The 26,898-nt window shown below is 46.0% G+C and overlaps 1 protein-coding gene across 1 annotated transcript; it reads right to left on the bottom strand.

Moving 5' to 3' along the window:
• Positions 1–26,276, bottom strand: GALNT5 (polypeptide N-acetylgalactosaminyltransferase 5). Its single transcript, XM_033165233.1, has 10 exons — positions 24,737–26,276; positions 14,742–14,908; positions 13,222–13,341; positions 11,603–11,738; positions 10,965–11,084; positions 10,026–10,143; positions 8,757–9,080; positions 6,089–6,169; positions 4,418–4,579; positions 1–405 (listed from the first exon to the last, which is right to left on the bottom strand). The coding sequence occupies exons 1-10, from the start codon at positions 26,032–26,034 to the stop codon at positions 265–267; spliced, it is 2,667 nt and encodes an 888-aa protein (XP_033021124.1). The 5' UTR covers positions 26,035–26,276; the 3' UTR covers positions 1–264.
• Positions 26,277–26,898: the final 622 nt, after the last annotated feature.

The following is a 26,898-nucleotide window of genomic DNA, read 5'->3' as shown; positions in this document are numbered from 1 at the left end:
ACTTTGGTAATTTTTTCCCTGGTGATTTTTTTCCTCCCTTGCCAATGTGCCGGCCGTGTGTCATTAGGCCACATCAAACCAGCTGCGTTCTCGCTCCATCTTCTGATCTGGCCATATGCTTCTTCCAAAGTGTTGGGTTCCGACAGCGGTTTGGGAGGGAGATCACAGTTTTATGCTCGCTGCTATCGGAAGTTCCACAGCTGTTGCTTTCAAATTCATCGGCTTACAAAGCGACTCTTCTGTCCGGTTTGCTCGTCTTCCTCTTCAGGCAGCATAATAATTTCCAAACTGCCACTTCTGATAAAGATTGGAGGAGGAACAAACGCCGGCCCTCAGGGCTTTCTGAGACTGATCCACTTCCAAACACGTGGCCCGCGGAAGGTGTTCTAAGACAATGTGATCCATCTGGAAAGAGAGGGAGAGAGAGAGGGCATGGGCAATGGGCTGCAAGTAGCAAACTGATAAACTGCTATTTACACGGGACTAGGGAAGGACCTCCTTAGCTGCTTCAATATGTATTATTGATCCTTCAACAACCGTTGGCTGATACTTGTAGCCCAAAACATCTGGAAGACACCAGGTTGTGGGAGGCTGGTATGCATTTATAAGCTGAATGGGGATTTTGGACAGTGCTCAATATTTCCACCTGTTCTCAAACCGCAACTTGGCTGCACCCTCTGTGCCACATGGCTTTCCAGTTCTTTGAAAATGCAACGAGCAGAACTCTTGCTGCCTGAATGATCATTACCCTGCAAAGGAAATCATCCCAGATGGCATTTGCAATATAGGATGACTTATGGCAGGAGATCCTGCCTTTCATATCGCATTATGTCTCAGCTGATGAAGTAGAAAGACACATACCATGATGGGAAGTGGATTGGGTAATTTGTTAATTAAATCCAAAGGGCTGGGATGCAGAATTGGATTATGAAATCGTGAGAAGTTTTGAATGAGCAGGGATCCTATTCTGGTTATTTTGCATTTAGGTGTAGCTATCTTTAATGAGGCAGAGTACCATTATACCAAAGGCTGTTCTATGCTTACTTTTGAGAAATGCAGGTTAATATTTTGAAGCATCATTGGATTGAAACAGCAAATCTTAAAAAATGAAAACATATTGTTGGGGGGGGGGGTAGGCAGTGGAAATACTATTATCTTGACTTATATGCTAAACTATAGCGATTGTTCACAATCTGGCAAATGTCGATGTTCACAATGCTGAAAATGCTATCTGAATTTTAGGACTGCCTAAAAATTAGACAATAGGCATTTGCCCATTTTCCAGACAGTTAACATGAATGTTGATAGTCATATTTCAGTGGTGTATCTGTGAGTTTTCAGACATTCACATTAACATAATTTACTTTCCCCCCTCAGACGACAGTAGTATGTCCAGTATCATAGCCTTTGGTTTACACCAGGGGTCAGCAAACTTTTTTGGGAGGGGGCCGGTTGACCATCCCCCAGATCAGGTGGCGGGCTGGACTCTGTGTGTGTGTGTGTGCGTGCGCGCACACACACACGCACCCGAGGGGGCTTCTCTCTCCTGCCCTCCCCCCAGCCTACCTATGGCGGCAGAGGCAGTGGGACCAGCAGCGAGAAAGAGCTGGCTGGCTTTGGTGCTGCCCTCTGCTCTGCCAACCACGGCTCGTGCCTGTGCTTGCGAGCGGCAGAGGCGGGTGTCTGCGGCGGAGGGATGAGCGGTCCCAAAGCAGCCCTCTTGTTTTTTTAAAGCCTTTAGTTTCTTCATTCTGAACAGTGCAGGTACAAGACGAGCCTGCAGAGGACAGCCCTTAGCTTTGTAGAAAATAAACCCATCTTTTGGTTTCAAGTGACGGCAATAACTTTAGGCTCTCACAGGGCCAGCCTGCCATCCAAAGCTTTCATAAAAAAACCTAATCTGATCTTTTACCTTAGCAGATAAAATTGTACGGCTCAAACTTGCTGCTGGCTTAGTTTTGTACAGGTGCAATTGCCTGTACAATTGTGCTAAACTAGGTATTACGATTCAGGAAGAAGAAGAAGAAGAAGAAGAAGAAGAAGAAGCAGCAGCAGCAGCGGGGAAACACAACTTTCTTTATTGTAGAAGGTCCAATCTGTTTTAAGGCCCAAAGTTCAGAGGCAGATCAAAGAATGTCAGTGGTACCTGACAAGATATCTGGTAACTTAAATGGCTGGCCATTTTTCATATGCTTTTTCATGTCTTATCCTAAAAAAAGAAGAAGAGCACTATCACTTTTTAGGAGGTTTTACACCAAGATTGGCAAAGGATGAACAAATGGAAAGAGTCACAATGTCAGGATCTTGTACAAGATTATTGATCAGATCCTATAATAGCTATTCTTCCCTATCAACAGCCCCCACCCCAAAGGAACTGCTAAAAATCAGCCTCTTTCAGATAGGGAAAAATCATTTTAATTTACCTTGGTCTTTTTTTTCTTTTTAAAGCCTTTAGAATTATTTCTAGAAGCTATAGCTGAGGAGGCTGCAAACGATTTTGGTGTTCGTGTTTTAAATACAGTCATTAGATTGATTTTTGCACCGGGACAGTTTAGAGAATCTATTCTTTATCACTGCAAAGTGTTTCTATGATGTATAGATGGCCACCCTGGAAGGAAGATCTGTGAGAAACTGAAATCACAGTACTTAGTAAGGCAAAGTTCAGCTCTTAAAATAAAAAACCACCCCCCGGCACCCAGGGCAGTGTGAGGTAATTGCCTCAGGCGGCAGGTGGGGTGGGGAGGGGGGCAGTCTCCCAACTATTTCCCTTGAGTCCCCTAAACTAGCCTATTCTCTAACTTCTAAACTACCCAGCTGCCTCACCTGCAGCAGAGGGTGTTGTTTCATTGCCAGTGTTGAAACACGGGTTCTGCCGATGGAACTGGATTAGAAGGCAGTGGGTGGTGGACACAACACAACACAAACACAGGGGCCAACACTGAATCCAGCCCATTGAGATCAACATGACTTAAGTTAGTCACTTCAGTGGGACTCCACCACGACTCACTTATAGTCTGAATCCAACCTGTTATTTTTATAGCCTCCTGTTTTCAGACCTTTGCCTCAAGACGTGTGCTGATGTTGTGGCCCAAGGAAGCTTTTGGAGAAATCCCACAAATTCATTGGCCCGCATGTATGTCTCAGTAGAGAAACAGGACCTGGGGCTTAAGAAACACACCAGCTCAAAAAAGTTCCAATGATTCCTTCTGTGCGCTCTCTCTCTCTCTCACACACACACACACAAACAACACACACACACACACACACACACACACACACACAAAGGTAAAGGACCCCTGGATGGTTAAGTTCAGTCAAAGGCGATTATGCGGTGCAGCGCTCATCTAACTTTCAGGCCGAGGGACAGCTTTCCGGGCTACTTCTGGCACAACAGAACACTGTGACGGAAACCAGAGTGCACAGAAATGCTGTTTAACTTCCCGCCGCAGCGGTACCTATTTATCTACTTGCACTGGCATGCTTTCGAACTGCTAGGATGGCAGGAGCTGGGACAGAGCAACAGGAGCTCACCCTGTCGTGGGGATTCGAACTGACAACCTTCTGATCGGCAAGTCCAAGAGGCTCAGTGGTTTAGGCCACAGCGCCACCTGTGACCCTGTCTACGTTGATTCGTTTGTACAGCCTGGAAGTTTAAGTATGTAAACATCCTGTGTGGTTGCGTGATTAGAGCACAGGTGAGCAACCTGAGGGCCAGATGCAGCCCTCAACTTAATTTTATGTAGGTGGGGGGAGCCCAGAGAAGAAATTGGAGGATGTGTGTGTGGAGAGCTGAAATGAATGGAGTGATCAAAAGAGAGGAGGAAAGCCTTCTGCAAGTGGCAAATCCGGACAACTGACAAAAGCAATCTACACCCCTGCCTGCACCAGGCTACTAGGTGTAGAGGAAGGAGAGAATTGGTGTAAAAAGAGGGTGGGGGGAAAGGGCATGTCCTGTCCACTTTTAGCTTCAGTCTTTCCCACTGCCGCAGTGTGCCACAGTTGATTGACCCTGGTGGTCTGTGGACCTTGACAGGCAAAATGTCTGTCACCCCTGGCTTAAAGTGTGTTGGGCAAAGGACCAAGGAAACCCATGTTAAGCCAGAACGCTCACTCACTCACTGCAGCCATCATCTCTCAGCCTAACCTCACAGGGCTGTTGTGAGGAGAGAATGGGTTGATAAAATGGAACTATGTGCAACCCCCCCCCCACCTGAACCCCTTGGAGGAAGGGCAGGATAAACATATGGAAATAACGCCTGCACAAACCCTTTCTTTACTTGAATGACGAATGCCTCTCACATGGCCCCCATACAAATGAAAATGAGAGAAAAGGCTCCCTTTGTTTTGCACTGTTTCCAGTTTGGCTGTGGCGAAGGGGGTGGGGGGGGGAGGAGCCCTTTGCAAACGCTGCACTTACGAGTTCTGGATGAAAAGCCACCAGTGATTTATGCAACCATTTCAGGCCATTGTTTCGTTTATCGCAAGGGTGCAGGCCCAGTGTCCCTTCCGCATCAGTCACTGCCACACAGGAGTCTCCGTGCTGGATCAATCTCAGCCAAGTATAGTTGAACTTTTGGTTCTGTGCGTGGGAAAGAATTAGAAGCAGGCTAAATTTCAGTGGTTGGTTATCACGGTCAATTTCAACCCTGCTTTCAGGTGCCGCTTGGAAGACATTTTTATGGCAACAGTCTTACACAACAGGCGTCCAATATCTGCACTTTCCAGAAACAGTTGAAGACCTTCTTGTTCAAACAGGCTTTCTCAGCTGGATAAATGGGTGTCCACTTGTTAGGACTTTAAACTTGCTTTAAATGTATTTGGTTTTTGTGTGTGTGTTTTAAACGGTTTTAAATTATTTTACATGTAGATAACCTGGTTTGGAAGGTGATTGGATAAATAAATTTTAGTAATAGTAATATGCAGCTCCTTAAAATTTTATTCAGTAGCCAGACATTTTAATGATTGTTCTGTACTGCTTTTATTTTACTTTTTACTTTTTTTTACACTGCTGTACATCTCCCTGATGTTTTGTGAGGGGTTGGTATACAAGTATTTTTTTAAAAAAATAAATGACTAAAACTGGCCTTTCCAGTATGCAGCTGAATCCCTCAGTATGCAAAATGCAGGCAATCTAAAGCCGCTTTTGAAATTCGCCATGTGCATTTTGCACCTGGCTACTGGCCACTTGCAACCAAGTGAAGACGCCTGGGAAGCAGGATGGCGCCTGACGTCTCCGCCATCTGGAGGTGCATGCCTGGGGATCCTTGGATCTGAACTGTTTTCACACAGTTGGAACACATCCTGCAGAATTCTATCCATTATATTTTATCTGCACAGTAAGAATGACTTTCAGGAACCAAAAAGTCTTATCGAAAAACACGACTTTCAAGCCCATCTCGCCCAAAAATGGAAACTAGGCATTCCGTTTTGGTGATGGTAACCCTAGGAGGTATTTTGATGCCAGTGTTATCTTCTAACACTGACCTAAAGGCAACCTGTGAAATGGGTAGAGCTGCTGAGACCGTTCTCTACGATCCTGGGATAAACATCAGACTGCTGTTTCAACTAATTTTAATATTGCAGTTTGATATTGCTGTTACCTGTATTTACGGGTAAAGGGTAGGCATGGAAGCCTGCCTTTGGTTTGGTGGGTGAAAAACGCATCTCACCCGTGGCACTTCGCAGTGGTATGAATGGGAAAAGGAACTGGATTGTTTGGAACAACCCATTAGTGCAAAAAGTAGTAGCCAACCCCATGAAAATATTACATATCTTTTATGCTTCCTGGAAGCTGCAGGAAATGGAGTGGGGATAATCTGGCCTCCAGAGGCCACTTACGTGCCACTGGTTTGTGACTTCACTGGAGACTGGGCTACAGATTCCACTCATCATCTGTACCTCCTGGTAAGTATAAAGGGCCTTCTTGCATCTCCCGATAGTGAGGGAAGCCTAGCTGTGAGCCCAACACGAAGACTGTGCCCAGTACTAGCCTCCCAAGTTGCAATTTCAAAAAGGGCGTTAAAGCAAAGCAACCATATTGGGCCTCCAATATGAAGAAATGCAGCAGGAAGGCAATAAACAGTCTTACCTTGTTATTAACGTCGCATGTTTCAAAGGCCAGGCTAGATCTATTCAGAGTGATGCATTTAGCCAGTGCTATGTTAATGATCTAAAGTAAAACAAGCAAATTGAAGCAATAGGTTAGAAATGTGATGTCAAAGTGGGCGTAAAGACCCTGAAGAAGGAATGTAGCAATTTTTTTTTTTTTAAAAAAAACCCCAATTCAATGTCTAGAGGTGGGCAATAGCCACAAGCTCCTCCACCCCATTTCTGACATTTGATGGGTATTTCGTAAGTTGAAACATAGTCACTGAAGGTGATCAATCAGATTGGGCTCATTTTTAATTAGTTGGCCTGAGCATCTGAGGCTATTTTGACAGGTGTGTGACAACTAACAGGGAAAGAAAAAGAAAATGTTAAAATCTTTTAACAACTTGGCAGCACTTGTTTATTAAATTGTTAGCTGTCTTGCTTATCTCATTAAAAAGTTTAGGTGACATGCAAATTGTTTCTAATCAGTTTCAAATTCTTGTGTTTGTGGACAGCCCTAAAATCAACCTTTTTCTGTTTTGGAAGTATGAAAACTTTCATTCTACTGATTCAAATACTGTAATTCAGGTTTGTTTTCAGGCTGGAGGGAGCAATGATGACTTATCTCTATTTGCTGCAGCCCACTATCAGCAAACCTAAGCCAGGGACAGGCAAAAAGAGCAATTCTCCACAGCTGACCTTATGCAGTCAACTGGGTTGCCCAACCCATCGTAATAGAAATCTTCCATCTTGAGATTATCTTGCCTAAGCAAGACTAATTTGGAGTTTTAAACAAAAATCTTCTGGGTTAATGATGTGCACTGCAATTTGTTAATGCAAAGGTCAAAAAAATAAATATAAATAAGTGGCTAAGCCCTCCTGCTGTCACCAGATCTCAGTTTGCTAATGGATTTTGGGGATGAGTGACTGATTACATTTTGCAATTTTTACAGCTGTGTACTAAGTGGCCTATCAAGTATCTCTTTCCAACTCCTCATCACTACACCTTCTCTCGCCCAGAGTCAGGGATGGGGAACCTGCAGCCTTCCAGATATTTGCTGGACTACAGCTCCCAGTATCCCTGACCACTGGTCATGATGCCTAGGGCTCAGAGTGCAGTAACATCTGGGAGCCCACAGGTTCCCCATTTCTGCCCATGATGGCATACAACATGGCACTCTCTCACTTTCTCCGCACACCTATTGGCCCTGCAGAAACAAGGAAAGGTCAGAGTTCGTGTGACTGCCAGGCACAGAAAAGCTCCCGCAACACCACAGGTCTGTGTCTGCTGTCATGGAATGAAAGGAGGGGACACCCCACGACAGAGGCAGAAGTAACACTGTGCAAATATGCATAAGGTGCAAAGCAGGAGTGGGGAACCTTTGACCCTGATAAAACTACAACTCCCATCAGCACCAGCACTGCAATTTCTGTGCCCTCTCTCCTAATTACAGCTTATAAATCAGCACTGAAATTGGATGTTGGGCATGGAAGGTTCATCAGGATGCCATATCACTGCTTTACGGAAGAAAATTTTGGGTTTGGGATAAGGTACCAAAATACCAATTTTATTCCAGAAACTGGAGGAAAATGGGATTCTACTGCACTCTAGTGGATGCAAGCAAGAAGTCTGAGATCTGAGAGGAAGTTGGGCCTTGGTGATTTGAGTTAGGAATGGAAGAAGAAGAAGAAGAAGAAAGAAAAAAACAAACCAAACTAAGATTTTTTAAGCACCAATACTCTACTGTCAGGGGTCCTTTACCTTTTTACTCTAGTGCAAATATCTAAAATGCCAGTTTGGTAGTATCAACAACTCTTCTTCAGCTGCTAATTGTTACTACTGACACTACTAGGCTGCTCCCGACATCTTCCCTTGGCTTCACCCAAAGCTCCTCTTCCCTGACAGATTCCAATGCTTTACATGGGCACAGCTACATCTCAGCTACAACAGCTGAATAGAACCATCATATTCAGAGGCCTTTGAAAAACTAGGTGCTGAGGACAAACAGCATGGTCCAATGCCCTGCTCAAAAGCTTCTCAGAGGCATTTGGGTGGTCACTAGCGAATACAGAATTCTGGACCAGATGCCTTAGCTCAGTTGGTTACAGCATGGTGCTGAGAACGCCAAGGTTGCAGGTTCGATCCCCACATGGGGCAGCTGCATATTCCTGCATTGCAGGGAGTTGGACTAGATGATCCTCAGGATCCCTTCCAACACTACAATTCAACGATTCTAAGATAAGTGAGTAGCTTCAGCTCACAAACCAAGCCCAAGGCAGAGAGGTGGGGTCTGGGCCCCAAACATCAACCCATTTAATATATTGCGACACATGTAAATTCCACCAAGATCTTCCCCCCCCCCATTAATTTCCCACTCATCCTTTGGACATGAGTTCATCTCCTTAGATCCTCTGGTCCTCCAGATGTTGTTCGATTCCATCTCTCACCAGCTTCAGTCAACGTTGCCCACAGTCAGGGATGGTGCAGCTGTAGTCCAACAACATCTGGAGGGCGAGAAGTTCCTCAGCTCTGGGCTACCAAACACTGGGCGAAATCCATCTCAGGCAAATATCACACAGCAGCAAAAGACATAAAATTTTAGAAGGTGATGTGTCAAGTTGACATTAGCCCAAGGGCCACATTGGAGATGGGAAATTGAACATACCAGCCCACTAGCTTTAACAAGGGGGGCTTCTAAATCAGGGTAGACGTTCTCCAGGTACCATTTGAAGCTTTTGCACTGAAGCTGCTTCCTTAGTTCTCTCTGCTGAGTCAAGTCCCCTACGTCCAGATTCTTTTGGATGAGGTGATAACCATGTCCATAGAAGAGATCTGTGTATTCATCCAGCCAAACTTCTGCAACTCGGGCCAAATTCCGCTCCACCGTGGTAAGGCGGTCTTTAGGGAAGGAGTAGGGGTTGTCGTTCCTGAAAATGTGGCCCACTCTGGAACACGGGATGATTTCTATTTCCCCTCCACACATCCAAACCTGGTGTAAAAGAGGTAGGATAGCACTTTTTTTTTTTTAAATGAAATCTTTATTGTCAAATAAAAATGGATGGATGGATAAATGTTGGAATATTTTGTTTGGCATTTTGTTATGGATTGTTTTGTTGTTTTGAACTCTTGAATCGGAAACAGATGAGGTAGGATAGCACTTCATGAGGCAGCTACTGGCCAATGGATTCTGTCCTTAGGGTGCATCTGGATAGGGAAGGTTTAGCACAGCTTGCTGTTGATAATTATGTAAGGGGATTCCACAGCACACCAGCTCAGTTCAGACAGCATGCCTAACCATAGTTTACAGTAAATGTGGCTTAAGATCCTAAACCGCAGTTGGAGCTTCTGTATGAACAGGCAACCTGTGGTCTGTTTTTGTTTTATATCTGCTCAGCACTACAGTCTCCAGTTGCAATGGCCTTTAGTTTGTCAATTCAGACATCACACCAATGAGAGACGGCACAAATCAGTTTGCAAATCTATTTCCCATTCTAATCTGCCACTGGATCACAACCCACAATCTATCAGTTCACGCAAAACATTAACCATGTTGAATGTTTCTTAACCATGGTTTCATGTGGTATCTGACATGAGCCATTGTCATTATTTAGTGCTTTTTGCCTAGGATTTTATTTTAATCTATTGCATGAAAGCTATATTTTGTTAAAGGTGCATACATCTTACAAAGCACCCTCAAGTTTAAAATGTGATTGCTGGGGGGACGGGATGGAATAATATGTAAATATAACAAATACAATACACTGCTTGCCCTGATGCAGTCATTTTAAACTTTTTATTTCTACTAAGGAGCATCTGAAACCACTATATATTCAGGACTGCTGCTGTAATATGACCATTAATATGATTATGAATGTGATGCAAATCAATTGGGGTGGGGGGAATACAAAATACTGTTACAATTAATGCAACATACCTTGAATGAGATCTCCATGTTTTCACCTCCCCAAACATCAAGGCCAGGATCATATGTCCCAAGTTCAAAAAAGTACTTCTTATCAATAGAAAATAACCCACCTGCCATCACAGGACACCTAGTAATTGAAACATAATTTAGGATTATACATTGTGCTTTAAAAGAAAATACAGATTTTGCTATTAAAGGGCGCCTACCACATGAATTTTAACAATGCTCCATGTGCTTACATCAGAGTTCCCTTTATGACTTCCAGGATGAATTAGATCTGCTCTCCCCCACCCACAAAAACTTAGCCGCAGGCTCTGCCACTGTTTATAAACTCTGAAATTTAATCTTGTTATATGATTGAAGTCTTGAATATGGTATAGATGGCTTGCCTTGCAAATGCACAGTTTGGGTGCAATTGCATCTAGCCAAACATAGCATTAGGTTCCTTGCACAGGTGGTAGTTTTAACATGTTTATAAACTGACATCTCCCTATTTGTATGATGCATACTTTAAATAAATCAGGGGTAGGCAATGTGGGGGTCTCCAGATGTTGATGGACTATGACTCCTATCATCCCTGAACACCCTGGCTATGCTGGAGAGTTGCAGTTCAACAACATCTGGAGGTACCACGTTGGCCATTCCTGATTTTCTACTGCAAGAAATTGTGGCTGAACTAAAGCTTCAAACATCCCTGACCACGTTGGCTATGGGCTGATGAGAGTTGGACTCCAACAACTCTGGTCTAGAGGCCCAGTGTTTACCCAATCTTGTTCTTTGTATGGGATCCTCATAGCTGAACTCGCTGTGTTTTAATGATGCTAGTTTGCACCCAGGAACTGTTACCTATGTTTTGCAAACCTGAGTAATATACGCCTTTCTCCCAACTTGTGGGTTTAGTGCTTGAGGAGCAATTCTGTCAACAAAAGCTTAACAGCATAATTTTACCTAATTATATCGGTGTCCTTAATCCCATTTTTCTTGATGACATCTGGAGGAATGGGCTTCCATCCAAAATTCATTGGCCATGTAAAAACACCACGCTGAAAGCTGTCCACGGTCATGTAGCTAAGGAATGGAAGTCACAACAGGAATTAACTTCAGAAACAAAAGCTATGTCTGAAAAGGGTAACTGTAACTTGAAGGATATACTTTTAAAGGGGAGGGGCTGTGAATAGATCCCACGGGTAGCATTAAAACACGTACTCTCACAAAATTATGAGCTTTTTAAACATGTGGTGAAATGTGTAACATCCTTCAAAAATAGTTTTTAAATTCTTGGTGTAACATCTTTTCCTGTTTGCAATTTATTTTTGAAACTGTCACAACCAGAAGATGCTTAAGAAGATAAAGGGTAGAAAGGATTGGTTCCAAAATGTAGAAGGGGAACTTGTGGTCTTCCAGATGTTGTTGGACTGCCACTGGCCATGTTGGCTGAGGGTGATGGGAACTGGAATCTAACAACATCTGTAAGGCTACAGGTTCCCCATCTCTGCCAAGAAAAATGATCCATGTGGATAAGTATTTTTTCCTGTGCATGGATTACCAAGGCGGAACCAGAACAAATACACAGGCATCAAAATTACCTCATGTCTTTGTCACTGATTACTTCAATAACAGGACAGGCAACTTTCTTCCTATTCAAACGGATTCTGTCCAGGAGCGGCTCCAGCCACCCTACGTTACATTCCACATGAGAATCTAAGAATGTCAGTACATCACCTAGAGAAGAAAATAAAAAGGAGCTAATTCCATTGCAGAAGGTGAAATGGAACAACTCTGGAAAGCTGTCACTCCAGGGATAGGGAACCTGCAGCCTTCCGGATAATGCAGCAGTCCAACTCCCATAAGCCCCTGGTACCCTAAGTGAATGGCTCGAAAATATGGGAATTGTAGGCCAGCACAGTCTGAAAGCCCACAGGCTCCTCATCCATCGTACTTGATAGCTTCTTGTGAAAACATTGCTGGGTGTGTGTATGTGATAATAGTAGCAGAATTCTTCTTGGTGTCCTATTGAAGAAAGATATCTAGGATAACATCCACACACAGCCAGGGAGGACAATGCCCAACTCATTGTTTCTCAGATTAAATAAGAGTGCTTCCACACAGCAGTTTTTTGTGGACTTGGTGCTGCTCACGCACACAAGTTTTGTGTAGCATCAACACGATGTCGCCCTCATCATAATGACATCCTACCCACCCTCCCATTTTACCTGGGTTCTCCCCTTTTTTACTTATCAGATTTTCAACAGAAACTGCAAAGGGGAAATAACATTCAACCAGTGTAGACAACAGGGAGCTAGATGGACCAATGATGTGACTCAGTATAACATAGCTTAAAATGTTGCTATCCCACGTCACCTGGAGAGACTCCATGTGTTTACATTGGGATGGACACAGGACCCTCTTCTCCCAATTCACCCTTGTTTTCCCTCAGTGAGATCTTCAAATATCTCAGTTGTATTGTCTGTAGTGGTTTCATGACTCCTCATGGGCTAAGATCACCTGTGTGACTGATTCAGGAAGCACTGTCCTCATTTTCAGTTAGTGTTATTTGCCCCCTTCTCCCATGTCATCATCAGGGGACAATAATCTCTTGTGATTTTAAAATGTTTTTACATTAACCTGTTCATGACCTGATTTCCAGCCGATACCAGAAAGAGGAGATACTGATAGCACCAAATAAAGATTATTTTTTAAAAAAATAAAAAATGAATGGCCTCACAGTTAAAGAGGCTTTCAGGAAATGTTTTTAAAACATATTTCAACTCACTATTTTGGTTAAAAAAAATCAAAAGGAAGAGAATATTTGGTGCCACCTTTGTAGCACTACTGAATCTACATGACTGGTGGGGGAAAATATCTGCCTTCTATTATTCTGTTTTTCACTTTTAGTTATGTGTTTTACAATTGTGTGGCAATCAGGTACAGTCCAGTGAAGGTTAAGTATGCCTATATCCCAATGAATTAAAACTACATTCTTATGCACACTTTTCTGGGAGAACCCCATTTAGCAGAATGGCACTTAACTTCTGACTGGACCCATTTAGTTCCACTGATGTCAGTCCAATGAATCAAATTTCCACTAGACTGCTTCCAGTGACATCTGTCTTTTTTAAAACAACAGCAGCAGCAGCAGCTGCAGCAGCACCAGCAACAGCAAATAACAAACTGCACTTTGTTGATAAAATGCAACTCTTCTTACCTTTGGCAATCTCTGCTCCCGCTAGTCTAGCTCGTATTAAACCATGCCTTTCCTTGAGATGAAGGACCTGGACTTTGGGAAACTGGGCCATGTACTGGTCCAGTTTGTCCTTGAGGTATGCTAAAACAGAACAGAAGAGAAGCAAGGAAATGGAGCACAGATTCGTGCCTATGAGCAATAAATAAAGAGGAACCAACCAGCCACTGCCACTTGTTCAGACTACTGGAGGAGAGACACTGGAAAACAAACATTGGTTCCCTTCTTCCGACAGCCATGACAGGGATGGTGGACCCCCTTCCCCTGGCTCCCCACCCAACACTCACTTGCTGCCATGTTACCTTCATTACATATGAATTGTCGCCTCCCAAAAATACTTTGCTTTTTAAGCACTAATTGACATTTATTTCCTTTCAATAATCCTCCCAAAGTTAACATCTCTTAAGCTGCATCCATAGTGTGACTACATAGCGGTTTCTCTCAAGCTGAGTGGAGAAGTGATAGACCACAGTGACGTAAGATTTCAGTTGAACGTTACAAGAAACATTTTAACATTAAGAACAGTTTGACACCAGAACCATTAGCAGAGGGGTGGGACTGGGGCTCCTCCTCACCGGAGGTCTTCCAAGGAGAGGCTGGTCACCCATCTGCTGGGATGCTCTAGCTATGGATTCCTTGCATTGAGTAAGGGCGTTGGATTGAGTGATGGACTCGCCATAAAACCCCAAGAAGAGGTAGAATCAAATCTATGATCATCAGAAGAAACCACCCCACAGAACAGTGGGTCCCTGGTCTGTCCTCTTTTAGGCCAAATATACTTTCACGATACCCATACAGTCATACCTTAGATCTCAAATGCCTTGGCTCCCAAACAAATCGGCCCCCGAATGATCAAATCTTGGAAGAGAGTGTTCCGGTTTTCAAACATTCTTTTGGAAGCCGAACATCCAGCAGGGCTTCCAATTGGCTGCAGGAACTTCCTGCAGCCAATCAGAAGCTGTGCTTTGGTTTCCAAATGTTTTGAAAGTTGAATGGACTTCCGGAATGGATTCCGTTCAGCTTCCAAGGTACAGCTGTATTCTAATTGTCTTTTTTTTGGGGGGGGGGTATATAGAAATAAAATGTCATCTATAGGAACCAAACCAAACAAAACAAAAACCAGTTTGAACTCAAAGAAATGTAAGGCAACAGAATTTCACTAGAATATCACAACAACCACTTGTATTAAGTTACATTTGTTTTATTGTTTTTATCTTGGTATTTAGTGATAGTTTTACACATATTTGTTTTTTCATTGGGTTTGTGTATTTTAGTCATGGTTTATACATAATTGGACTGGTTTGAGTTTTGTTTTGTTCTTTGGGATTTTTTTGAGCAAACTTTCTAAATAAACAAACAAACGGCAACCTTAAAAAAAATTAAAACCAGAACAACAACAACCCGACAGCATTTTTAAGAGAGCAAAACGGCTTGGAAAACAGGACATTCCGTAAGCCGAAACACACTGGGAAACACCGACCAACCTTTTGTGCTGAAGTCATCCACCAGAATAACCTCTTTAATAAACTGAGGAGGGGAGCGGTTGAGGACACTGTGAACAGAGCGCAAGAGGGTGGACCACACTTCGTCAACAAAGCATATGATGATGCTGGTGGTGGGAAGGATGTTGTGGACGAGAAGGTCTCTACATCTGTAGCGAACAGAAACAGGCATAAACGGCACCGAAGCAGCACACACAAATGGGCAAAAGCACATGCAGAAAAGACTGGAGGGTTGGTGCTTCTAACAACTTGCCATAAAACATTTTACCTCAAGATTGCCTCACCCTTTATATACTCGGTCGATCACTGTGCTCTGCAGAAGGGGGTCTCATGCAGACTCTGCCTTACCAGGAAGTCCATTCCATATGATATAGAAACAGGGCCTTTAGTGTGGTTGCACCTACCTTTTGGAATCCTATCCTCCCATTCCGTAATAGACAGCTGCTGTCTCTGCTGTCTTTTTGGAGCCTACTGATTGCCTTCCTCTTTCAACAAAGCCTTTATCACAGCCTGCATCTGCACTGGAACTATTTCCCACTGTTTTTATATATGGAAATGTTTGTAATTGTTTTCTGCTTCTCTTATTTTACAGCCATAACTGTTTTTTTGATTGTGTATTTTTTAAAAAATTGTTTTAACCTGCCCTGGCAACATATGATAAAATCCAAATGAATGCTACTGATGTTTTAAACCGAAAGGAACGAAGTGAACAAAGGAGCCAATTTCCACATAGCACTATGATGCTGATCAGCACCAACATCAGGGGTTGAGCTGGCAAGAGAGGAAGTGGTTATACTTTCGGGTCAGGAGCTAATATCAATAAAAATAGATTATGTTAATGAGTCTCCTTTTAATGGGAAGAAACATCCTAAAATACAGGAATTAGTTGCTATAATTCCTGATTTTTTGCCACTTGGGTAGACTCTATCAAAACACCACCACCATTATCATCTAGACCAGTGGTACCCAATTAGCTAAGTACTGCAGACCCCGTTTTTCAAAAGCCAAACTATGGAGCCCCTAATGTTTGAAAAACTTGGTATCTCTGTAATAGCTCTTGTTACCTGTGTGGGTTATGTGGACCCCCCTGGGGTTCACCGGCCACCAATTGGGAACCAATGATCTAGTCTACAGCCTGCATTGCTGCTAGTCAGCTTCTGTGTTTAAGAGAGCACCTGCGAGCTCAGAACAAGCAGGGTGGCCAACCTTGTCTTGAAAAACCAAGATGCACAAATGATTTTTCCAGAGGAGTACTGTAACTTTTTTTTTAATGGCTTGGCAAGTGCAGTGTGCTATAATGAACTGGAAGTCGGGAGAAGTGAAAGAGCAGATGTCCTGTGGATTTTGCAGTATATGGAAGCCAGCTGTGGAGGACGGCTTGTGTATGAATCCCGTGGTGTAAGCTAACAAACAGAAAAAGCACCCAGTGGCTATTTAAAGAGAAAACCAATTCATGGCTTGCCTGCACTCCTGACATCCATCTCACTGCCTGATCTGTGTTGCAACGGGCAACTGTTCATTATCCACCTGCACTGTGACAACTTATGGACTACCAGCAAAAGCATGGTAGATAAAAAGCACAGGGGCAGAATAGGAGCAAATCTTCCTTCCTGTCGTCTAAAAAGCTGTGGAGTTGCATGTGGAATGGTGGAGTAGCAGATACAATATCAGGACCAGGAAAATAGGAGTACATATCCTCCCTTAACCATAGATCTCACTGGCTGACTTGGGGACTTTAGGGGTAATACTTCCTCTCAAGAGATTTTGAGGGCTGGGTGGAGAAATGCAGTGTTTGAAATTAGCCAGGCGCATTTTGTGCCTGACTACTGACCGCTTGCGTCCAAGTGAAGATGTCTGGGTGCCAGGATGATGCCTGACATCACCAGCTGAAGGTGCATGCCTGGGGAGTTTTTGGATCTTGGCTGTTTTCTCACACCACATCCCATAGAATTCTATCAGTTATGTTTTATCTGCACCATCAGAATGAATTTCTGCAACCAAAATGCTTTTTCTGTGCAGCCTGAACAGGAGCAATGAAAAACATTATAGCTAATTGTTGTAGCTTGTCTTCACTTACTCCAGCCCATTGCCCTGCTCACAATTGTGCAGAATATTCTTACATTTTGAATGGTCTCTGTCATCATTAAGAAAAAAGACATAGGAGTAGACCAATATGTATGTGGACTGTCCCTGGATAAAGTTCTCAAAGCTCTAAACCTAGCTCAATGTTGTCATCTGAACTAGCCAGATGTTTAACGGATAATCAGTCAAAGACAGCCCATCCTTTTTTTTCTTCTTCCTAAAATAAGACTCTAGAGCCTTCTTGGCCAAACATGACAGCTAGACATTTCGTTTCTGGCAACTGCAACCTTGGTTTTAAGGAGCCATTTGGCACCTAGTTTGTGTATATGAGTTTCTAACACTGGAGAAATGGTATGATGTGATACACACACACCATGGAGGCAGAACAGTAAACTAACGGTAATGACAGCAATGTGTAAAACATGCAGCACCGTTTTAAACACAAAAGAGCTCTTAGACCACCTCAAACTCAGTCCCTTTAGGGAGAACATTAGAAGTGTCCTGCTGGATCAGGCCAATGGCCCATCTAGTCCAACATCCTGTTCTCACAATGGCCAACCAGATGCCCACAGGAAGCTGACAGGTAGGACCTGAGCTCAAGAGCACTGCTCCCCTCTAGCGGTTTCCAGCAACTGCTTTTCAGAAAGATACTGTCTCCAACTGAGGAGGAAAAGCACAATGTACCCTCCATGAACTGGACTACCGGTAATCCCTTTTTAAAGACGCCCAAGTTGGTCGCCATCACTGCCTCCTTGTGGGAGAGAGTTCTCTCCATTTTAAGTGTGTGCTTTGTGAGGAAGCAATTTCTTCCTGGGAAGCTTCAAAATGGAACCTCTGTTAGGCCTAGGTACAATGGGCCAAGGGAAATGTAGTTCCCATAGCTGCTCACATGCCCAGGAGCCATGGGAACTACAAACCTATGGTCCCTTGAGTCTAGGATGTCACCACTAAGGGACTGAAGGGAGCCCTTCTTCTGAATCTCCCCATTGCTGCCACAACCACTACGAGGATACGAAATGGGAGGAGCAACTGGCAGCATTACGAACTGGGCTGGACCTGAACTTTGGTTGGATATGGGGGGAGGGTGAAAAACCACACACACACACAACAGATTTCAGTCTTGTCTAATTACTGTAGTTAAACTAACACTGGGGGCTCCTTAGAACAGAATGCAAGCTCAATTCTGAAGTGATCTTCAGTTTGGAAACAGATACAAACAATCCTAGTTTTATTCCGGAAGAGGTGGAAAATGGATTTCTAGTGCACTCTAGTGGCTGCAGGCTGGATGTGTGCAACCCTATAAGAAATTACAGTCGTTTCTCCGTACTTCATAGAAGTAGGAATGCGAGAAGATATAAAAAATTGAAACGTTAAGACTCCAGCAATAAGGAAAAACAGCTAAAATGCCTATTTAGCACCAGCAACACTTCCTTAGCTGAGATGTAGCCATTCGTCCTTGTTAAACATGATTAAATAAATACACTGTGGAACACTGCGGCCAAAGCAGGCTGCAGAGACTGGGAGCTGCAGGGCCAGTTAAGTTAAAACCTTGAACTGGGCCAATTATTTTATTGGCAAAAAAGGGTTCTTTAAATGTAAAAAATGCAAAACAGAACATTGCAACTGCTTCTGAAGCCATTCCCCAGGCACCCCTGCCATGTAAGGTTACATGGGTGGTGACTGGAGAGGGTCTTCTCAGTTGTTGCATCCCAGCTAGGAAACGTTTTCCCTGGGGATGCTTGCTGGCAGCCAAATTCAATGCAACCTTTGACCAAGGCATCCCCCTCTCCTCCCCCCTCTGTGTTTACTGTGTTGTGTTTGTAGTCACTTTGAGACATTTCTAAGAGCAAAGCGACTAATTAGCAACCCTAATAGTATTTGCAAAACTTTTGTTGTTGTTGTTAGCTTGTCAAAACAAAAGCTCTCCTTTCGCTCTACCTAAGCCAGCGAACGTTGATGTCTGCAAAGCAACACGGTCTGAATGTAGCCCACTAGGCCTATATATCAAGAAGGAACAGCACAAAATCTGCAGATCTGAGGGGGCGATAATAATTTCTCCCATTTCAATGAATTTGTCATTTCATATCATGGCAGTAAAAAGAAGAAGGAGGCGGTAAAGGGCTGGGTCAGGTCTGAGTCTTTCCTGCTTGAACAAAAGGCCGAGGGGAAAAAGCATTTCTCTTCATTTCTATTTGCAATTCATTGGTGGGCTTGATGTGGTGACTTAAGGGGGGCCTTTCGCTCCCTAAGCTCCAGTATCTTCAAGGGGATCTTGAGAAGGCCACAACATCCTACCAAAGAACTTCTCACAGAGTCAATTCTCTTGACTGTTCCTTGAGAATGTTTTATGTGGTTGTTGATGTCCCCCCCCCCCCAATCCGTATCTTTGCCTCCCTTGCCTCTGGGACGTTTTGTTTGGGGAGATGGCTGGAATTTCCAAGCAGCCCTCACAGGAAGTGAAGTGCGGCTCAATGACAGAGCACATGCTCTGCATGCCGAAAGTCCCAGGTTCGATCCTTGGCATCTCCAGTTAGAGAAAGAGAAAGAGAGAGAGAGAGAGAGAGAGAGAGAGAGAGAGAGAGAGATGGAAAAGATGCTGGAGAGCCACTGCCATCAGAGTAGAGAATCTTGGCTGCTGCTGGTGCTATGAGGTAGGCGCATGGAAGGTGAACCTGTAATATATGGTGCAAGCATCCCCTCCACTTACACGGAGGCTACGTCCCGGGCCCCCGTGCACATAAGTGTAATTGCATAAAGTGGGAGAGCACCTTCTAAAAAGCCTTTGAATCCCTATTCCCCCCCCCCCTGCTCTCCAGGTCTCTCTCTAATCCAGACCAAAATAACTAGAGTTGAAGCTCTGGAGACTGGAGGATATGCAGGAAAGTGTTTGCGGCGGCTGCTCAGCTACCCTGCATATCAGCTGAGCAGGCGGAGAGGCTGAGCAGCCTAAACAAAGCCTCACTGTGTTATACCAGGATTGTCCTTGCAGTAGAGGAGAGGTGGGGTACCTACACCCCTGGGACAATTTCACCTGAGGAAGAAGGGAAAAGGTGGGTGGGGGAAAGGGTAGCAGAACGAGACGGAGAAAAATACAAATAGAAAAGGAGGTGGCAGAAAGAGAGAGAGAAAGAAAGACGGAGTGGGAGAAAGAAAGAAAGAAAGAAAGAAAGAAAGAAAGAAAGAGGGCCATAATAACTTTGGATTTGGACCTCACCTACCTGGCCCTGCCCCCCCCCAACAAATTGCTCCTGAGGCAATGTAGCCCTTGGCTACATTTACACCATACATTTAAAACTTATTTCTCCCTCAAAGAACGCTGGGAGCTGTAGTTTGTTAAGGGTGCTGGGAATAATAGCTGTCTCTGTATGTGCGAGGGGGTAAATTACAGTTCCCACAACTCCTGGGGGAGGGAGACAATATGTGCTTTAAATGTATGGTGTGTACACAGAGCTCAACAGTAAAAGCATTACCTCAAGCCCTGCACTAGGATAAAACAAACTCCGAGGGCATTTTAAATAATTTAAACGTGGCTAAAATAATAACAACCACCCTAGGCAGATTTAAAGGAGGAAATACGTGTTTGCCAAAGCAAACTTTTCATCACGTTCACAGTGGAGAAACTTGTTCAGCGCCAACAATATACTCGCACAACTTCCTTGTCGACATACGCAGAGCAAACAAGTTGCTGATGTGAACGATGAAAGCTAAAGGTGTCCCGTGTCAGTGGCTGACTGTTTGCTTGTTTGGAGTCTGCAACCGGCCTATCCCAGCCGATACACCCTGACACACTTTGGCAATTAATTTCCCTCATGGGCAGGAATGTTCCTTCTCCAAAGCTGGTAAGCTAAGCAAAAAAAGGAAATCCTTGTGCTCCGCATTCAAGACTGCAAAAAGAAACAATCTCCCCACCCCCCCACCCCTTTGAGCGAACGAGTGCGTCACTAACTGTTCTGCTAGCTTTGCGGTAACAGTGCAGGCTACCTAATCTGATGGACAACTTTCCAGTTTTCCGTGTGTATTCCAATGCCTGAATTAACACTCCCACAGCTGGGCTGGGCATCTTGACTGAGAAAACTTCAGGCTCATTTCCGTAGACACCACTTCTACTTTGGACTCTGGCATAGCGCCCTGAATGTACATGCCCTGCAGATTTATGCTGTTGCAGGACTTACTTTTAATTAAGAAAGAATAGGATAGCGGAACAGCTTACTCCGGTGGCTAAGGCCACAATCCTATGGCCACTTAATGAGGTAATACTCAGGGCCGGACCAGGATATTTTGCTGCCTGAGGCAAAGGGTGAGATGGTGTTCCCTCCCACACAATTCCATATCGAGAAGCTGACAAGACTGGCCATCAAACTTCCCTTCAGCTCTAAAAATGTAAGTACCCCTATACACCTGAGGGCAGCTGGCTAGCTTAGGGAGTGGCATAGAGCAGGCTGTGTCCTGCTCCGCCCTCCCAGTTTCTACCGCCTAAGGCTCCCGCCTCACTCTGCCTAACGGTAGGACTGGCAACAACAGGTACATCTACTCACTGAAAATGTTTTACAAGCCACTTTATCTTATCAAAAGGCAATGTAACCAGTGCTAATAAAGCACGACAGATAAAGGGCAAGGAACTAAATCCGGTCAGCTGCCCAGATCCTTCTGTCCCCACCCCCACCTGCCACATTTCACGTGGGCGGCCACTCACCTGTAAAGCCACCTGACATCAGAATGATTTTGGCCACATGGTTTAAAATTCAAACTGGAGGAGGGGAATATGCCTCTCACAAAACTTTGTAGTGCTAACAATTGGCTGATCTTCGGAGCTTGAAGAGAGCCCATACGCAGCACGGTGCAAGCACCAACCACCAGCCGATTGTCAGGTGTTCAAAGGGATGCGTGCCGTTCTATGAGAGTCCTGCTGGTCAGCTGATGGCAGGGGCTTGCAAAAAGCAATGCACAGGGCTCCACAAACCCCTTTTGGGCCTAGACACACACCTGACGACATACACGGTATCTGGGAAAGATCAGTTGTTAGAGCATGATATTCTTAATCTCAGGGTTGTGAGTTCGATACCCTTGTTGGGCAAAAGATTCCTGCATTGCAGAGGGTTGGGCTAAGTGACCCTTGTGGTTTCTTTCAACTGTACAATTCTTTGAGGGGTAGGACAGATGGGTGACTTGTTTGAGGAAGCTGAGGGGGTGTTCATTAGGCCTGCGGGCTGGAGGTTCCTGAATGCTGCAATTGGCCAACAATAAGATTAGGGAGCAGGTCCTATTGGAATAGGGATGCGGGTGGCGCTGTGGGTTAAAACACAGAGCCTAGGGCTTGCCGATCAGAAGGTCGGCGGTTCGAATCCCCACAACAGGGTGAGCTCCCGTTGCTCGGTCCCTGCTCCTGCCAACCTAGTAGTTCGAAAGCACATCAAAGTGCAAGTAGATAAATAGGTACCGCTCCGGCGGGAAGGTAAATGGTGTTTCCATGCGCTGCTCTGGTTCGTCAGAAGCGGCTTAGTCATGCTGGCCACATGACCCAGAAGCTGTACGCCGACTCCCTCGGCCAATAAAGCGAGATGAGCGCCGCAACCCCAGAGTCGTCCGTGACTGGACCTAATGGTCAGGAGTCCCTTTACCTTTACCTATTGGAATAAGTACGATTGGCTTCTGAGCAAAACTGTTTCGGATTGCGCTGCTTGAATTCAGTGCAAGGGATCACACAAGATTCTTGAAGCTCAAGCATCATCCCATTATTTCCCCCAGCCCTCATACACTTGAGAAGCAGCTGAGCCACGTCCCAATGTTTGAGTTCCTCCACATCGCCCTTCAAAAGAGTTGACTTTGTCTCCTCTTACAGCAATGTGCTGGATTTGCCTGGGAGAATTCCCCCACTTAATTCTTGAGAGTTTATAATAATGGCTCTCAGGCTGAACTACTGCGCAAACAGAAAATATTAGAACAATCCACAGCCACTCTGGAAAATATACCTGCCCCCCCACTCTATTCTGAGTGCCGCAATCAAGAAACGCAGAGAATCAGCTTGCTCCCAGCATCAAATCCAGCAAGCAAAGCTCCCTCTTGAAGTGCTTCCTTGCCACCAGAGGAGCTTAACAGATATTCTATATGTATCAGAGGTGGTAAAGTTGTTGATCCTGCTTTGCAACACATGTCAGAATGATCCACAGTGTGGGGGAAACCCATCTTCCAGGATGGAGTCCCAGTGTGATCAATGGTTAGAACAATGGCTCCTTTGGCCCTCCAGATGTCATGGACTACAACTCCCATCATCCCTGACCACTGGACATGCTGGCTGGGGGTGATGGGAGTTGTAGTCCAACAGCTGCTTGTGTGCAGAGGCTCCAAGGAAAGCTGATGGAGCCCCTAACATGTACATAGCTGTTTGCGTGTTGGGGCTTTTTTTGCAACACACACTTGGTAGGAGGAGACATGATGTTGGGGGTGGAGCTAAAAAGAGCAACCCAACTCTGAATTAAACACTCCATTGCCCTGCATGTTCTTTTTGTTAATTTTCTTGGGTTACACAACAGACCCAAGAGCATCCTGTTCCAGACATTTATTCAATTATACTGCCACCTAGTGACCAGGTTGGGTTAGTACTCAACCAAGTCAGGACCTGTTATCTATATACTGTATACACTGGAAGAACCTATCACTGGACAGATTATTAATGAAGCCACCGCTATAGAGAACAGCTACAATGCCATGAACTATGAAGCCAGGCAATACAGTAATGAAACTTTTCATCCTATATCACAGTACCTATCAACAACATGGCGCTGATTTGGAGAGCTAGCGTGAGCCAGAAAACAGGGTTCGAGAACCTTAAAAAACTTTAGCTTGATTCTGAGCTTAACTGCGGGGAAAAGGTAGCATTATTCAGGGACACAGGGATTTGTTTATTATAAGCATATTATTGTTATATTTGCATGCTAGAGTGTGTAAGGCTGGATGTTAAAATTTAAGAAACGGTTATTATGAACACACATTAAATTAACGTGTTAATTTGGATTAATTAAGACTATATAGGACGTGGGTGGCGCTGTGGTCTAAACCACTAAACCAGGGCTTGCCGATCAGAAGGTTGGCGGTTCGAATCCCTACAGTGGGGTGAGCTCCCGCCAACCTAGCAGTTCGAAACACGTGAAAGTGCAAATAGGTAACGCTTCAGCGGCAAGGTAAACGGCGTTTCCATGCACTGCTTTGGTTCGCCAGAAGCAGCTTTGTCATGCTGGCCACATGACCCGGAAGCTGTACGCTGGCTTCCTCGGCCTGTAAAGTGAGATGAGTGCAGCAACCCCAGAGTTGTTCGTGACTGGACTTAACGGTCAGGAGGACTCAGGGGTCCCTTTACCTTTAGGATGCTTGTTTTCAGTTGATACTTTAGGTTAAAGTGTGAGCCAATCTGAAAACTGTGTACGGTGTACTTCGGTTGTCAAAGTTAATCTGTTCCGTGAGCCCATTTGACTCCTGGAACCGTTTGAAAACCGTTTGAAAACCAAAGCGCGGCTTCCGATTGGCTGCAGGAGCTTCCTGCACTCATTCGGAGGCTGCATTGGACGTTTGGCTTCCAAAAAACGTTCGCAAACTGAACACTTACTTCCAGGTTTGCAGCGTTCAGGAGCCGATGTGTTCAGGAGCCAAGCCGTTTGACAACAAAGGTACCACTATACAAAGGTAGTACTTGCATCCAGTATATGAAAAGCATGGTTGCGGCTTCCCATAAAATGAATGGGGATGGGTTTCTTTTTACACTAAATGTTAATGTTTCCATTGCTGCTCAAGATTTATTGGCAACTAACACTAGGCAACTGGCATAAAATCCATTTGATCACTGGGCAATTCATGCTAGCCCAAGTCTAGACTTGTGCAAAGCAAGAAATCGGGTCTCTTACCCAGCGGGCCTTGTGTCCTCGATGGCTCTGTCTAGTGGGATGAGGTCACTTAGGTAGACATTGAAGTTCCCCTCCTTCCACCTCCTTTTCGCCTCCTCTTCTTTCTCACCTGGGACCACTGCCGGGCGCCCATACTGACCCAGCGCTTTGGGGTCCCTTGGGGCCAAGGTCCTATCAATGGTCAATACTTTGTGCAGCTTGGCCCTTTCTGTGAAATGGGTCTCATTGGTTTGCCTTGATTGGTCCTGATGGGCGGAACGGACCCCATCCGCCTTCCCTAGCTCGGCTCTTTCAACTGGAATAACTTTTAGGGTCGCCGCCGCCGCCGCCGCCCCCTTAAGAGAGGCCTCCAGGATTTTGCCCGCAGTCACTTGCGCCTTCTTCCCGACGGCCCCACGTCCTCCGCCTTCGGGAGCCTGCGCGGCCGCCGAGACCACCCGCGCCCCCTCCTTGCTTATAAGCACCACTTGGTTAGGCAGGACGACTTTTGCACCGGCAATTCTGGCCTCCTCCTCCTCCTCCGGCAGCTTTCCTGGACGTGGCGCACCCGGAGACTTCTGCGCTGCTTCCGAAGCGGCAGGCAAATCCAGGCCCCCGGGCCGCTTTGCGGGGACATTTGGCCCGCTCAGTAGCCCAGGGCTGCCCCGAGTTCCCTCAGATTTGCTTTCGTTGGTGGGCAATCCAGCCAAGGCGCCTTTCTTCCCTAATCCACCTTCGGGTATAAAAACCGTCGCCGCCAACTCTCTCCCCCTGGATCCCGTGCTTAACGGCCCGGGCCCTTTCGCGGCGTCTTTGCTTCCGACGGCAGGAGCGTCGAGCGCCCGCCCCGGCGACCCGCCGGCGAGAGGCGGCTTTGTGGGCGGCGGGCGAGGGAGGCCGGCCTCCGCGCTGGACTTCTTCTCCGCGGGGGCGAACGGAGCGTGGTTCCGCACGTCGACGGCGGCCGTCCAGTGCAGGCCGGGAGCTGCTGCCGCTTGGGGGGTTGCGCGCCTCCATTGGGCACCCGGCTTCCCCCTCTTCTTGCTTGGGCCGCCGCGTCCCTTCTCCTCGGGGCCCCTTGGCAGCGCCCGCGGCGGCGCTCGGAGCTCCTCTCCTGCTCGGGCGCCGTCGAGGCTCTTCTCCCGCCAGCCGCGCAGCCTCTCCCGCCGCACCATCTCTTCCTTGAGGACGCGGGTGTTGATCTCGCCGAAGGAGAGGCGCAGCGCTGCCATGTCGAAGAGCAGCCACACCACCGAGGCGGCGAAGATGAAGGCCAAGGCTCGCCCGCTGCCTCGGAAAAGCTTCCGGAGCTTGTTCATCTCGGGAGAGAGAAAAGTTCTCCTCGGGTCGCTCCGGGCACAGCCTGAGGCAACCCCCTGGGGCCTTCCTTCCCCGCTCGGGAGGCTTCCTAGGCCTGCTGCTCTAGCCGAGGCTGCCGCTTCCCGCTGCCCGCCCTGGGCATCTCAATCTAGGGGGAGCCGCCGCGCCGGCCGCCTGTTGCTCCCTGCCTGCGTGGCATCGTCTCCGGGGCTCGATGCGCGCCTCGCAGCCACGCGGCATGGCCCGAGCGCAAACCGCCGGGCCGAGCGCCCCCCGGGGCCACTTGCTTGATGGTCTCCCCCCGCCCGCCTCGCCTCTTCGCCCGGGCCCTTCCTTCAGGCTACTAGGCGCACGCTGCCCTGGCCGGGCTGGGAAGGAACCTTGCAGGCGGCTGCAACAGATCAGCTGCTGGAGAAATTGCTCCCTTTCTCTCTTCCCGCCTCCCCCACCCCCTCTCCGCTCTCATTCCTCCTCTGTAACCCAACACCTTCCCGGAGCAGCAAACAACCTCCAGCTTTGCGAAGTTCCTGAGAGAGTGCCGCGTGGCTCCTTGGCTGCTGCCACCTCCCGACCTCGACCCGGTTGCGCCTTTGCAAACACTGGCAGCGAAGATCTGCTTTGTGGTTTGAAGCTGGCGATATTCCTTGTCACGGGGGAAATTCTCCCTTTCCGATTATTAGTATCGTGATTATTTATTAAATTTGTATTCTTTCCCCTTCACCCGAAGATCCCAGAGCAGTTCGCCACAGAAAAAAAATGCAAAATGAGAATACCAAATACCCACTGCTGAGAAATCACAGCCAGCTGCCTGGAAGTGGGTCTTAAGATGCACACACCACCCTTCAAAGATGTTTTGCACAAGT

This window comes from Lacerta agilis, chromosome 1, assembly GCF_009819535.1.
Source record: "Lacerta agilis isolate rLacAgi1 chromosome 1, rLacAgi1.pri, whole genome shotgun sequence".
NCBI lineage: Eukaryota > Metazoa > Chordata > Lepidosauria > Squamata > Lacertidae > Lacerta > Lacerta agilis.
Note: the sequence above shows the minus strand (reverse complement) of the source record. Positions and strands in the feature narration are given on the sequence as shown.